The sequence below is a fragment of the Lolium rigidum genome, chromosome 6, assembly GCF_022539505.1.
Source record: "Lolium rigidum isolate FL_2022 chromosome 6, APGP_CSIRO_Lrig_0.1, whole genome shotgun sequence".
In the NCBI taxonomy this organism is placed as follows: domain Eukaryota; kingdom Viridiplantae; phylum Streptophyta; class Magnoliopsida; order Poales; family Poaceae; genus Lolium; species Lolium rigidum.
Genome location: NC_061513.1, coordinates 31,558,060 through 31,571,898, shown reverse-complemented (window position 1 = coordinate 31,571,898; position 13,839 = coordinate 31,558,060). Strand labels below are relative to the sequence as shown.

General features: G+C 51.6%; 2 protein-coding genes across 2 annotated transcripts; one reads left to right on the top strand and one right to left on the bottom strand.

Moving 5' to 3' along the window:
- Nucleotides 1-802: 802 nt before the first annotated feature.
- Nucleotides 803-2,261, bottom strand: LOC124666369 (glucan endo-1,3-beta-glucosidase, acidic isoform-like). Its single transcript, XM_047203703.1, has 2 exons — nucleotides 2,120-2,261; nucleotides 803-1,905 (listed from the first exon to the last, which is right to left on the bottom strand). Exons 1-2 carry the CDS (start codon nucleotides 2,259-2,261, stop codon nucleotides 974-976), a joined length of 1,074 nt encoding a protein of 357 aa, XP_047059659.1. The 3' UTR covers nucleotides 803-973.
- A 4,830-nt stretch (nucleotides 2,262-7,091) lies between these two features.
- LOC124661783 (glucan endo-1,3-beta-glucosidase, acidic isoform-like) lies at nucleotides 7,092-13,542 on the top strand. The gene is made up of 3 exons (XM_047199669.1): nucleotides 7,092-7,200; nucleotides 7,347-7,751; nucleotides 12,886-13,542. The coding sequence occupies exons 1-3, from the start codon at nucleotides 7,125-7,127 to the stop codon at nucleotides 13,425-13,427; spliced, it is 1,023 nt and encodes a 340-aa protein (XP_047055625.1). The 5' UTR covers nucleotides 7,092-7,124; the 3' UTR covers nucleotides 13,428-13,542.
- Nucleotides 13,543-13,839: the final 297 nt, after the last annotated feature.

Below are 13,839 nucleotides of genomic sequence, written 5' to 3'. Positions count from 1 at the left end.
TGAGCTAAAACAAGTTAATATGACTTGCAAATTGGTATAATGCATGGGTGTGTAGCTACCCATGCGGGTAGCAAGCTTCATCCCTTGTTAATATACTGTGCACTTCCATGCAACGAAACATGATGGTACATTTTAAAACAAAATAAAATGTGAAGTTCTTGAATAAACCATGAAAAATATTGTGTATGACATTCTAAAACATGACACAAAAATAAGAACGGGACATAAATCTCCAAACCCTAACGGACGGTGGATATGTGGACATTATCTCGCTTGTGCGTTGTAGAAAATGCACTCACATGCACAAAAAAAAGGTGTGCCAGTTAATTTGACCATCTTACAAAAGATGTAATAACAACTATTGCTAAGACTATCAGCAGCGATACTCAAATGACCACATCACACAAAATGGTCTATTCAGTGACGGAGCTAAAAACTGATGACCATGGGTGGAGATGCATGTTGCCCACTTGGATCCACCCTTCGCTTCCTTTCCTTGCCGGATTCACAACCACATATCTCAAGTATGTATTGCAAGTTAAGGGCCAATTGCAAGAACAAAAAGAAGCGGAGAGAGAGCAGATCTTCTTGCCGTAAGCTGCGGCCATGCATGGTTTATATTCTTGGATCCGCCCTTCGTTCCATTCCTCGCATGATTCACAATTCGAACACAACCACACATATCTCAAATGTGCATCATATTTTCCTACAAGGTGTTTTCAGTTCCTTCTTTGTTCGTGAACGAGATTGATCTGAACTCTGTATTTCCGTTATGCAAATTAATTGAAAGGAACAATTTCAGTTAGAAAAAAAGTGCATCATCTTATCATTTGTCTCCAGTAGACAGTAGTACATAATTAAAGCGCCTGCCTCAGGCTTTGGCATTTTACGGGCATCTTATTCAAATACGGAAATTAATAGGCAAATGTTCCTCATCTTGCCATGTACGTGCGTTCGTATCGGTCTGTTCGATTTAGAAGTTGATGGAGTAGGCCAGCGACTTGTCCGAGTTGAACAGCCCAAAGTGCTTCTCCGTCTCTAGCCCACCCTTCAAGTTCTCGTTGAACATGGCGAATATGTACGCCTCGATGGCCCCAGGCCTCTTGGGCGTCCCCTTCCCGACGTGGTTGATCAGGTTCTGGTTGTAGGTCCGTGCGTTAGCCGCGGTCGCATCCGGGTCGCCGGCCGACGGCCACCCGCTCTCGGACACCACGATGGGGACGCTCCCTGCCCCGGCTTTCTCGAGCGCGGAGTACATGGTGTCCACAAGCGCGTCGAACAGGTTCTGGTACGAGTTGGGGCCGTCCGGAACCACCGTGCCCGGCGCGGTGAAGAGGGCGTATTTGATGTCGATGCTGGGCGTGCCCTTGAATGAGAAATAGGGGTAGATGTTGGCGAGCAGTGGCGAGCCGATGCTGGCGAGGTACTGCGCGATGGGCGGCATGTGGGCGCCGTCGTCGGAGAAGGTGCCCTGGGAGGGAGGGAACCCTTTGGTGACGCCCGAATGCACCGCCGTGGACACCTTGATGCCGCCGAGGCCGGCCCTGACCAGCGCGTTTTGAATGTTCTTCATGGCCGGGAGGACGTCCTGCGTCCTGCCGCCTTGATTGGGAACCTCGTTGCCGACCGCGATGTACTTGATGGTGAGGCCCTGCTGCGACTGCACGTTGGCCTTGACCCAGGCGTCCGCGTTGGAGGCACTGGAAGCGAGGGCATTGAGCTGCGTGTTGCCGGTGTCGAGGATGAGGCCGAGGTTGCTGCCGCTCAGGGCCTTCAGGGTGTCGTCGTTGACGTTGTAGACGCGCATGCCGGTGATGCCGTTGGACTTGTAGAGCTGCACCACCTCACTTGCCGAGGGCAGCCTGTTGCCGTTCACGCCGTAGCACACGCCGATGGACTCAACAGCTGTGGTTGTTAATTTCATCGGTCGATTAATTTGTGAACAGTGGCATATGTGTATCCGGTATCAACCTTTCATAATTTATATCCTTGTTTACTTTAAGATTAAACTAGACCATAATAAAAATTACTGAACCGAGGGACTAACAAAGTAATTGCAGTTTACATGCACCGCATATCGAAAGTTTGCAGGTAAGACCGAGAGAGAAATGTGGATTACCTGCCGGAATGGCTGCAAGGAAGCCAACTACCAAAGCGACTGCAAAAGCACCATGCTTTACCATCTTCACTTGCCTTGTGCGGCTATGGCTACAACTTGTTAAACTCTCTACGATCGAGTTACGTAGATGTGCCTTTTGCATGCAAGGGTTCACCCCTATGTATACACACACGGCTCCCAGTTTCCACCGCTAGCGGACCAATACGTAGACGTCGCCAGCCTGCCGGTTGACGGACGGGCGAGGTCGTCGTCCACCAATCACCCGTGTATATACATTTTTATTCATGTGGATAAATAAGAAGGAATACGTTTGGCCGTATTTATGTACGTCGAGCCACGGGGATTTGTCCGGCACGTGGAATTTCCGGGGTATCTATTACAAGGACTAATAATAGTGGCGGCCAGCATGTTGCTTCCTGCCACTGGTTGTTTGTGCCTACACAGGTCATCATATCTTATCGCTTGCATGTTGTTTAGATGATGCAGAATAAAATGACATCACTCTTGGATGATGAGTGAGTAGTTTTTTTCTTAATGAAAAAAATTCCAACAAGAAGAGAAGAAACAAGTTGCAGCGTGATATTCACTAGGCAACACTCATATATATGAGATTGTAATGTCAGGATATACATCAGACCTAAATGAAACAGGTGGCTCTGACTACCATATCAACTTTTGGCAGAAAGCTATAGGAGTCTGATCACCATAAACTCTATGAACGAAATGGTATTATACCACCTCGTCCATAGACCCTTTGTTACACAAAATTTATCTACCTAGATCTAATCAAAAAAAGGGGAAGATGTTGGTGCCAAGGAGAAAACACATATTCAGTGTGGCGACAAAGATGATGTTCAAACAGTGTTACTAACGAAAGTTGAGGATATCGAGGATCACGACAAATGGAGTCCTTTTATGGTCAAAATTACATCATCAAGACTTCATCAAGAAAGCACAATTAAGAAAGGCATTACATCTTGGTGTGGTTAAGATCCTCATCATCTCGCTCAAGTGAAATATGCAAGGCTCATCATCTCGCTCAAGTGAAATATGCAACCGCCAAGCCAACTAGGAGGTCTCCCTCCAAGAGTAACAAGCTCACGGTCTCTCACTCGAACTAATCGTGGTGGAGAGCTCAACACTATGCAATGATGCAAAACAAGAACACTAGAGGTGTTCAAATCCTTCACTCTCAAATCCCACCCAAACAACAAATGCTAGGATGAGATTGGAGAGGAAGAATAATGGGGAAAGTCAACAAAAGACTCCAAGATCTAGATCCCAAGAGTTCCCCTCACTTAGAGGAGAAATAGATTGGTGGAAGTGTAGATCTAGATCTCCTCTCTTAGATCCCTCAAGAATGAGCAAGAATTATGGGGGGAGACAAGAGAGAGAGCAAGTTCTTCAAAGGCAACAATGGAGGTGAGAGAATAGAAGAACTAACTCAGTCCAAGGTGAAAGAAGGGCTATTTATAGCCCAAGAGCAAATATAACCGTTGGAAAAGAGTTGGGCTGAGTCAACCGTCGAGGAGGCCGGTCAACCGGGCCTGGGGCCGGGCCATCCGGTCCAGGGCCCGGTCAGACCGGGCCACATACCGGACCAGCAGGTCCAAACCGGTCGGCAGGCCAGACCCCGACCGGGGTCACTTTACGTCGTCCAGGAGCCCATCCGGTTGGCGCCCGGTTGGCGACCGGTCGACCGGACGGCACGCTGGCCAGGCCGGTTGGTAGGCCGGCTGACCGGGCGGCAGGCCGGAGCCAGCCCGGCGCACGGTCCGGCCAACCGGGTCCCTGACCGGGTGAGCAGGAAAACATGCTATACAAAAACTGTGATAACTTTTGTGTCCGGACCCCGATTGACATGAAACCAATTTTGTTGGAAAGATAACGACGAATAGAACCCTAAAAAACGGTTAAGAAACGGTGAAGACGTCCAAACTCGAAAACGCAATAGAAGATGCATGCGGATTCCGTTTTCGATGAACTTGGGCTTGTTGTAAAGCTAGCAACAAGCTCAAGAACCTCACACAGAGAAACACCAAGAAACAATAAGGATATGCAAAGTATGCAAAGGATTGAGCTCCCTAAGACGATGTGATCAAGTTACCCAACCGAAAGCCCCTCTTAATAGTGCGGCTATCTATCCTATAATCCAGTCTTCCAACATCCATCTTGAGACCGTAAAAGGAAAACCTAGCAAGGCCATACCTTTGCCTTGCGCATCCCGCTTGATCTTGATGATAACTCTTCAAGCGTCACTCAAGCCGGAATGCCTCACTTGATCAATGTTGCTTTGTGAAGACTCACAAATGCTCCCCCATAGACTATGATGGGAAAGCTCCATTGATGCATATCTTCACATGTCCATAATCACCGAATGGATGACAAGCTTCAAGCATGTGATCCACTCAAGATGCTCATCTTGAACTTGCCCAACTCAACCTTGTATCTTCTCATACTCACTTAAGATAGATCATGGCTAATATTGAGTTCCACATAAGAACTCCATCTTCATTTTTTCTTCTTGATCATATCACATATGTATCTTCAAATCGATGATATTGATGCCAATACACAAGGTATATCTTTATCTTCATGGCATCCATACTTGAATCCAACACATGGAGAGCAAGTAGTACCTATGGAATATTCCTTCATATAAACTCAATGAAAACATTAGTCCATAGGGGTTATCATTAATTACCAAAACCACACATAGGGGCAATATACCCTTACAACAACCACAATCAAAAGATGAGGCATGAACAAGTGGTTCAGTACTTAGCCATGGAGCTTGGGCTTAACTAATTAGGAGTATTTTTACGCATATATATGTACTGATTCGGAAGTATTATTAATACTATGTCTAGGTAAAAAAAAATGTATGTTCCAACTCATTATGTATTTGTCAAATTTAACATGTATCTCTTCCTATATTAAGTGGTAGACTTGTGCATTGTTAAATTGAAAACTAGACAGAAATTGTAACAAATGCATGATGGACGAAGGTTCATAATTAGAGGATAACACTACATTCCAAAATGCTTCATTCAGTGATACAATAGACTTTGCATATTTGCCATCAAAAAGCATGTCCACATACTCAAACTCCTAGTCAAATCAGCCAGATCACACCAATGATTCGAGTAGTTTCTCTACCATCAATGATTTCTTTTGAGACTTGGTCAACGATCGAGTTGAAGGAAAGATAGATAAACAAAGTCTAGCCTAGATTGAAGAGCAACAAATACCTATGTCTAATCAACATAGAAGGGATTCTCGCAGGCACGTTGATAGGAACTGTGAAGCTGTTGAAAATCAATTGATGGACGATTAGTGATTACTTCTTGGAGAATTCTTGGTACAATGGTTCGCAATTTCTTCAAATGCTCTGCATGCAACAACATCTATTTCATCCCATTGTGCGAACCCTTAATAATTGGTCTCCCCATTTTCCGCTAAAGGAGCGATGCATTTGGAAAGGTTGGCTTTTCTATTTTGCACAAATGCACCTTTGATGTGTATGTTGTTATATGGCACACCAACTGATGCCTTCGATGAATTTTTTTGAATGGGTCAAAGCACAATCCTTGAGTGCTTGACCTATTTCTATAGAGGTGTGATGTAGAATTTTGGTCGAGAGTACGAAAGGAGGCCCAAAAGTGAAGATATAACTTGATTGCTTCAAGAAGAAGAGCCAGCGTGGCTTTTCTGGAATGTTAGGAAGCTTCGATTGCATGCATTGGCATGACAGGTTGTACACTCGTGGTGGTGCTTGGAGATCACTGTGCCTACACACCTCTCAAACAGAGATTAACTTCTCCTTAGACATGAACTTAAGGATATATCGTCGTCTTCACATGCTTCAGTTGTCTTTATACCTAAGCTCCCTTACATATAGTTACATTGTCATAGCCACCATGGTTGAAATTATCTATCTCATTATATCTTTCGATCACATATTTTTACTAGTTTATCATAAGCTGTTGGTGCACACGGTTGACCCAATGATATTTTAGTTTTTGTGCTTGATAAATACAATAGTTACTTCCGCTTTTTTTCAAGCCAAAACCCTAATTGTTTTATATAGCCTATTCACTCACTCTAGGTGACGTCTAGGTCCTTTCAGCAGTGGCGATCACCGGAGCTCTAGCTGGAGAAATGAAGAGAGAAGAGGCGAGGACGACACTAGCATGGCCTGCCACAAGAGCTCCATGGAGACAATGAGGAGGGCAACAGATGGGACTGGCACCGTGCCCCGACCTCCCTCGTTTCATCCTCTCGCCCACGATTGGATGATAGAGGAGAATATGTGAGGACCACACGTGCACCGGCGGCGCTGGTGTTCCAAGTGACATCTACTCCTTTATTTTGGTCTGAAAAAAGCAAAGAGAAACCAAATGGTTTAGAAGACACATCCAAATCATATCATTTGGGTTATTTGAATCAACTTACCTCAAAAGTTGCAGTTTTGTGGGAAAAAAATCCTTTGATTGTGTTTTTTTTAAACCTTGACCTCAAAAGTTGTGGTTTACTGAAAATTTATCTTTTTATGTGCTGACCACATATTGCGCGATATCCATCAGTCCGGCCATCACACATGCATGCGGTGTACAGACAACCATGATATCTATCTAATGTGATATATGGAATATATGACAAAGGTGGAGTCTTGGAGTATTTCGATCGATCGGTCATATAGTGGCAGTGGCAGGAAGCAACGAAGCACGTACTGTTGCGGCCACTATCAGCTCTTTTAACAAGCCACGGCAGCGGTCAGCGAACCCCGGAATTCCACGAGCCGGACAAAGCTTCGTGTCTCCGCACACATATACCGACAAGTCCTCCTCCGGCCGGCCGAACCCGACGGCAGGTGGACGACGACATCGCTCGCTACCAAACAGTTGCCCCGTGGGTATATATAGAGGGGCGAATGCTTTGTGCAATGCATGCAAAAGGAGGAACACGTGTACGTAGCTCTTGTTTTAGCCTAGCCACTCTTGCGATGGCAGAGCATCGTGCTTCTGCCTACATGTTTGCAGTGGCGATGGTCCTTGGCGTGCTCGCAGCCATTCCGGCAGGTATTCCAGATTTCTCTCAACTCTCAGGATAGCGTGCAACCCAAGTTGGGGAATTAACATTGACACACTTACTACGAGTTCTCTTTGCCAAATTGGATTTGTGAATGCATGGCGAATTAATGAATCGATCGATCGATCAACCACAGCGGTTCAGTCCATCGGCGTGTGCTACGGCGTGAACGGCGACGGGCTGCCCTCGGCGAGCGACGTTGTGGAGCTCTACAAGTCCAACGGCATCGCCGGCATGCGCGTCTACACCGTCAACGACGACACCCTGCAGGCACTAAGCGGCAGCAACCTCGGCCTCATCCTCGACACCGGCAACACGCAGCTCAATGCCCTCGCTTCTAGCGCCTCCAACGCGGACTCCTGGGTCAAGGCCAACGTGCAGTCCCACCAGGGCCTGACCATCAAATACATCGCCGTCGGTAACGAGGTTCCCGGTCAAGGCGGCAACCCGCGGGACATCCTCCCTGCCATGAAGAACATCCGCAACGCGCTGGTCAGGGCCGGACTCGGCGGCATCAAGGTGTCCACGGCCGTGAATTCGGCCGTCTGTTAGCTCACTTAAGCTCACTGTCAGTTTAGTTCTGTTATTCAGTTTCAGATAATAACTGTGTGCGTGGCATCGCCTGTGATCCATGCACGCGCGTAGTTTGGGAAGTGCGGCAGCGCACGTTCCCCTCTATCTTTCTGTAGTGCTCCCGATCCTCGCGGAGCTCTGACCTTGGACGTGGGATGGCGCGTCTGGAACGGGTCCTAGGCTAGCTGATCGGGAGGTTGTTATTCCCTTTGTATTCGCAGATATATAAGCAATAAAGGAGGAACAGAAAAGCAGTACGTTGACAGCACAAAATACTCTCTCTCGTTCTCTGAATTTCTCTGACGAACACTGAGGTTCAGGTGGTGACAACTACATTTGGTATCAGAGCTCCGTTTCGATCTCGGCGATCATGTCCAAGACCCCATCCGAGAAGGGGAAGGAGACGCCGGTGGACGCTGGCGCGGCGGGCGGTTCCAAACCGCCGCCGGCGCGTCGCACCTCCGTGTCTCCGGCTCGGCGAAGGGGGAGAAGCTTGGTGCGTGGCGGCGGTGAAATCATCGTGCGCGAGCGCGTCTATCGCGAGAGCAGCGGATCGGCTCAATACCCTACCCTCACCCGCACCAACTATGCTGAGTGGGCCATGGTCATGCGCGTCCAGCTGCAGGCAGCGCACCTGTGGGACGCCATTGAATATGGGCCCGACGAGGACGGCGACGATCGTGCAGCGCTGGCGGCGCTGCTGCGAGCCGTGCCGCCGGAGCTGGTGCGCACGCTGGCGGTCAAGGACTGCGCCAAGACTGCGTGGGAGGTCATCAAGACGATGCGTCTTGGGTCCGAACGGATCAGGGAGGCCAAGGCGCAGAGGAGGCGCCGCGAGTGGGAAGATCTCCGGTTCAAAACCGGGGAGACGATCGAGGACTTTGCCCTGCGCCTCACCGCCATCGTCAACGACCTCGAGCTGCTCGGCGATCCCATCGACGAGTACAAGGCCGTGCTGAAATATCTTCGCACCGTGCCGAAGAAGTACCGTATGATCGCGATGGCGATCGAGCAGACAGTGGATCTGCGCGAGCTCACCGTCGAGGATCTCACCGGCAGATTCACCGCGGCGGAGGAAGGGTACGAACTCGACGACGAGATCTCTGACGGCGTTGGTAAACTCCTTCTCACAGAAGAGGAGTGGGCCGCACGCCAAAAGCAACGCTCTGGATCGTCATCCAGCGGCGGCTCCGGCGACAAGAAGGGAAAGCCCCAAGGCAAACCCAGATCGCCAGGCGACGGCGGAAAACACGCCGCCGAGAGCGGTGACTCTGGCGGCTCAGGCGAGCGCCGAAAAGGTAACTGCAGGTACTGCGGAAAAGCAGGCCACTGGGCGAAGGAGTGTCGGAAGGCACAGCGCGATCGTGAACGGAAGGAGAAGCAGGAAACTGCGAACCTTGTTCGCCCTGGGGACGAAGTGGACGGTGGCCTCTTCATGGCCGTCGTCAGCGACATCGTGGTCGCTCCTCAGGCGGTCTTCCTCAACGAAGAAAAGGTGATCCCTGTGCCCTCCCCAGATGGCGTCTGGTTCTTCGACACCGGCGCAAGCAGCCACATGACAGGCGAGCGCCACGCCTTCTCCACCCTCGATGAAACCGTGCACGGCACGGTCAAGTTCGGCGATGGATCGCTCGTCGCCATCCGCGGACGCGGGACGATCGTGTTCCGCGGGCAGAGCGGGGAGCAGCGCGCCCTCACGGACGTCTTCTTCATCCCCAGCCTACGGAGCAACATCATCTCCGTAGGACAGCTGGACGAGGGAGGATGCGCGATCGACATCAAGCGCGGCATCATGACGATCCACGACCCCTCAGAGCGGATGCTCGCCCGCGTCAGGCGCACGGGGAGCAGGCTGTACACTGGCGTCCTGACCATTGATGCTCCGGTGTGCCTCATGGCCCAGGGAAACGACATCACCTGGCGGTGGCACGCACGCATGGGACACCTGCACTTTCGGGCGCTGCGGGCCATGGCGTCCAAGGACATGGTGCGAGGGATGCCTGTCATCGACCGCGTCGTCGAATACTGCGACGGCTGCACCCTCGGCAAGCAGCACAGGGCACCTTTCCCTCAGGCCACGACGTTCCGCGCAGAACAGGGTCTGGAGCTCGTGCACACCGATCTCTGCGGACCCATCTCCCCACCGTCTCCCGGAGGTAAAAAGTACTTTCTGCTGGTCGTCGATGATTACAGTAGATATATGTGGCTCGAGCTCCTCACCTCCAAGGACGAGGCGTTCGATCGCTTCAAGAAAGTACAAGCCATGGCAGAAGCTGAAGGGAGATGCAAGCTGCGCGCGTTCCGTTCAGACCGGGGCGGCGAATTCAACTCCATGGACTTCCGCAGGTACTGCGAGGAGCGTGGCGTCAAGCACTACACCACGGCGCCCTATTCGCCGCAGCAGAACGGCGTCGTGGAGCGACGCAACCAGAGCGTGGTGGAGATGGCTCGATGCTTGATCAAAAGCATGGGTCTGCCACCGTTCTTTTGGGCAGAGGCCGTGGTCACCGCTGTCTACATCCTAAATCGCGCGCCGACAAGGAGCCTGGAGGGTGTCACGCCATACGAGGCGTGGCACGGCCGTAAACCTAATGTGCAGCATCTGCGCACGTTTGGGTGCATGGTTCATGTCAAGAACGTTGGGCCCGGCGTATCGAAGCTCTCAGATCGCTCGACGCCGATGATCTTCGTCGGGTACGAGGTTGGATCAAAGTGCTACCGCGTGTACAACCCTGCAACGAAGAAAGTGCAGGTAACTCGCGATGTCCTGTTCGAGGAGAACAGGCAATGGGACTGGAGCACGCCGGCCGCGCCCACGACGCGCACGGCACAGGCTGACGGGGCCCAGAGCGCGCCCAGTGCGCGCACGGCGCACGGCACGTTCACAGTGGTTTACACCACTGAGGACGGGCATGAGGAGCTGGACGCAGGCATGGACACGGTGGTGTCCCCCTCTACATCGACACTTGGGACACCCGCAGGTGCCCCATCCACGCCCCCACTCGCTGGTCTGCAGACGCCACCCGCGGGTCGCGAGATCCGGTGGGCCACGCCACCCACGCACGACGAGGCACTTGACGCAGACACGAGCGCTCCACTGCGCTACCGTCGCCTCTCCTGCATCCTCGACGAAACTGAGGGGGAGGCCGATCATGAGGAATCTGAGGCACTCCTCCTCAGCGCGGAAGAGCCTCGAGACGTCGGGGAAGCACTCGTCGACGTCCATTGGAAGGAAGCCATGGACGTTGAGATGCGCTCGATCCACGACAACGACACCTGGGAACTCACCTCTCTTCCCGCAGGTCACAAGGCTATTGGGCTGAAATGGGTGTACAAGGTAAAACGCAATCCCGACGGCCAGATTGTGAAGTACAAGGCTAGACTCGTGGCAAAGGGCTACGCTCAGCGGCAGGGCATCGACTTCGGCGAGGTCTTTGCGCCAGTCGCTCGTATGGAGACTGTGCGACTCCTCCTCGCGCTAGCTGCTCACTCTCGTTGGGAAGTGCATCACATGGATGTCAAATCCGCATTTCTCAACGGTGACTTAGCGGAGGAAGTCTACGTCGCACAGCCGCCGGGATACGTCGTCGCCGGCAAGGAGAACGCGGTACTGCACCTGAAGAAGGCCCTGTACGGCCTGCGACAGGCCCCACGCGCCTGGTACGCCAAGCTCGACGACACGCTGTCCAATCTTGGGTTTGCACGCAGCCCTGTCGAGCACGCTGTCTATCGACGGGGGAGCAACACATCGTTCCTGCTCGTTGGCGTGTACGTGGATGACTTGATCATCACGGGCACGGATGCAGTGGCAATCGCTGAGTTCAAGGAGCAGATGAAGGAACTCTTCAAGATGAGTGATCTGGGTCTACTCAGCTACTACTTGGGCATCGAAGTGAAGCAGTCGGAGAATGGGATCACTCTCTGTCAGCAGAACTATGCGTGCAAAATCCTCGAGCAAGCTGGGCTCGCAAACTGCAACAGCTGTCAGACACCAATGGAGTGTCGTCTGAAGTTGGCCAAGGAAGAAGGAGCCGAGGCTGTCGACGCTTCACTCTATCGGAGCATCATCGGCAGCCTGCGCTATCTGGTCAATACTCGACCAGACATAGCTCATGCTGTCGGCATGGTCAGCAGGTTCATGGAGAAGCCTGGACCAGCACACTGGACCGCCGTCAAGCAAATCCTTCGATACGTGCAGGGGACGAAGCAGCATGGGTGTCAGTACAGAGCTGGGCACAACACTCCACGGCTGCTGGGTTTCAGTGACAGCGATCATGCTGGGGACATCACTGACCGCAAGAGCACCTCAGGGCAGGTCTTCTTCCTTGGAAAGAATCTGGTAACCTGGTCATCACAGAAACAGCCGGCAGTGGCCACTAGTTCGTGTGAGGCCGAATACATCGCTGCAGGAGCTGCAACTCAGCAGGGGATTTGGCTCAGTCGTCTTCTGGGAGAGATGCTGGGATGCAAGCCTGCTAAGTTTGAGCTTCAAGTGGACAACAAGGCTGCCATAGCACTGGCGAAAAATCCAGTTCATCATGACCGCAGCAAACACATTGACGTGAAGTTTCACTTCATCAGGGAGCATGTGGAGAAGGGAAGAGTTGAGCTCGTCTACGTCGGGACTCAAGATCAGCTCGCAGACATCCTCACAAAGGCTCTCGGGCGGGTTCGCTTCATTGAGCTCCGTCAGAAGTTGGGCGTCGTGGTGATCAACAAGGGACAGTAAGCTTAGGGGGAGAATTGTTAGCTCACTTAAGCTCACTGTCAGTTTAGTTCTGTTATTCAGTTTCAGATAATAACTGTGTGCGTGGCATCGCCTGTGATCCATGCACGCGCGTAGTTTGGGAAGTGCGGCAGCGCACGTTCCCCTCTATCTTTCCGTAGTGCTCCCGATCCTCGCGGAGCTCGACCTTGGACGTGGGATGGCGCGTCCGGAGCGGGTCCTAGGCTAGCTGATCGGGAGGTTGTTATTCCCTTTGTATTCGCAGATATATAAGCAATAAAGGAGGAACAGAAAAGCAGTACGTTGACAGCACAAAATACTCTCTCTCGTTCTCTGAATTTCTCTGACGAACACTGAGGTTCAGGTGGTGACAACTACACCGTCACCCAAGGGTTCCCTCCCTCCAAGGGCATCTTCAATGCCTCCGCCTCCCACATGCCGCCCATCGCGCAGTACCTCGCCAGCACAGGCGCGCCGCTGCTGGCCAACATATACCCCTACTTCTCTTACAAGGGCGACACCAGCCACATCACCCTCGACTACGCCCTCTTCAGCTCAACGACCACGGTGGTGACGGACGACAACGGCAACCAGTACCAGAACCTGTTCGATGCGCTCGTGGACACCATGTACTCCGCGCTCGAGAGCGCCAGGGCCGGGACCGTCCCCATCGTGGTGTCGGAGAGCGGGTGGCCGTCGGCCGGAGACGGCACGGTGGCCACCATGGACAACGCGCAGATGTACAACCAGAACCTCATCAACCATGTCGAGAAGGGGACTCCTAAGAGGCCTGGGAACATCGAGACGTACATATTTGCTATGTTCAACGAGAACAATAAGAAAGGGGAAGAGACGGAGAAGCACTTTGGGCTGTTCAACCCGGACCAATCGCCGGCGTACCCCATCATCTTCGCGTAAGTTTTGGGTAGTGGTAAGGAAAAGATCTCGGAGGGGGCCAGGGTTCTGAAACAAAATTTCAATTTCGATCTTGAAAGCGTCTAAACATTTTGAATATATATAATATATGGAGTAAAAGCCCCGTTCTGTTCAGCTTGGCGATGGCCATACATAGTGGCGTCTCGTCTTTCCCTTACTTTTTTTTATAAATGATGGTTTATTACTTAAAGAGTTTTAAGTATTACAATCAATCTCTGCGTAACTAAGATACACATGGTTATCCAAAATATCCAAAGTAAAATGAAAGCAACGCCTGTGCTCCGGTGTCCCCCCCCCGGCGAACGACGTTGGGGTGAAAAACACATTGACGGTCAAGATTACCCGATACCCCTTCGGCGTTGTGTATAGCGGGGCGCGCGGATGCATTTGTACG

Coding starts and splice junctions, on each gene's coding strand:
- LOC124661783 (XM_047199669.1), top strand. CDS start 7,125: ATGGCAGAGCATCGTGCTTCTGCCTACATGTTTGCAGTGGCGATGGTC. Junction 7,201..7,346: donor GCTCGCAGCCATTCCGGCAG/GTATTCCAGATT, acceptor GATCAACCACAG/CGGTTCAGTCCATCGGCGTG. Junction 7,752..12,885: donor GTCCACGGCCGTGAATTCGG/CCGTCTGTTAGC, acceptor GTGGTGACAACT/ACACCGTCACCCAAGGGTTC.
- LOC124666369 (XM_047203703.1), bottom strand. CDS start 2,261: ATGCAAAAGGCACATCTACGTAACTCGATCGTAGAGAGTTTAACAAGT. Junction 1,906..2,119: donor CCTTGCAGCCATTCCGGCAG/GTAATCCACATT, acceptor TAACAACCACAG/CTGTTGAGTCCATCGGCGTG.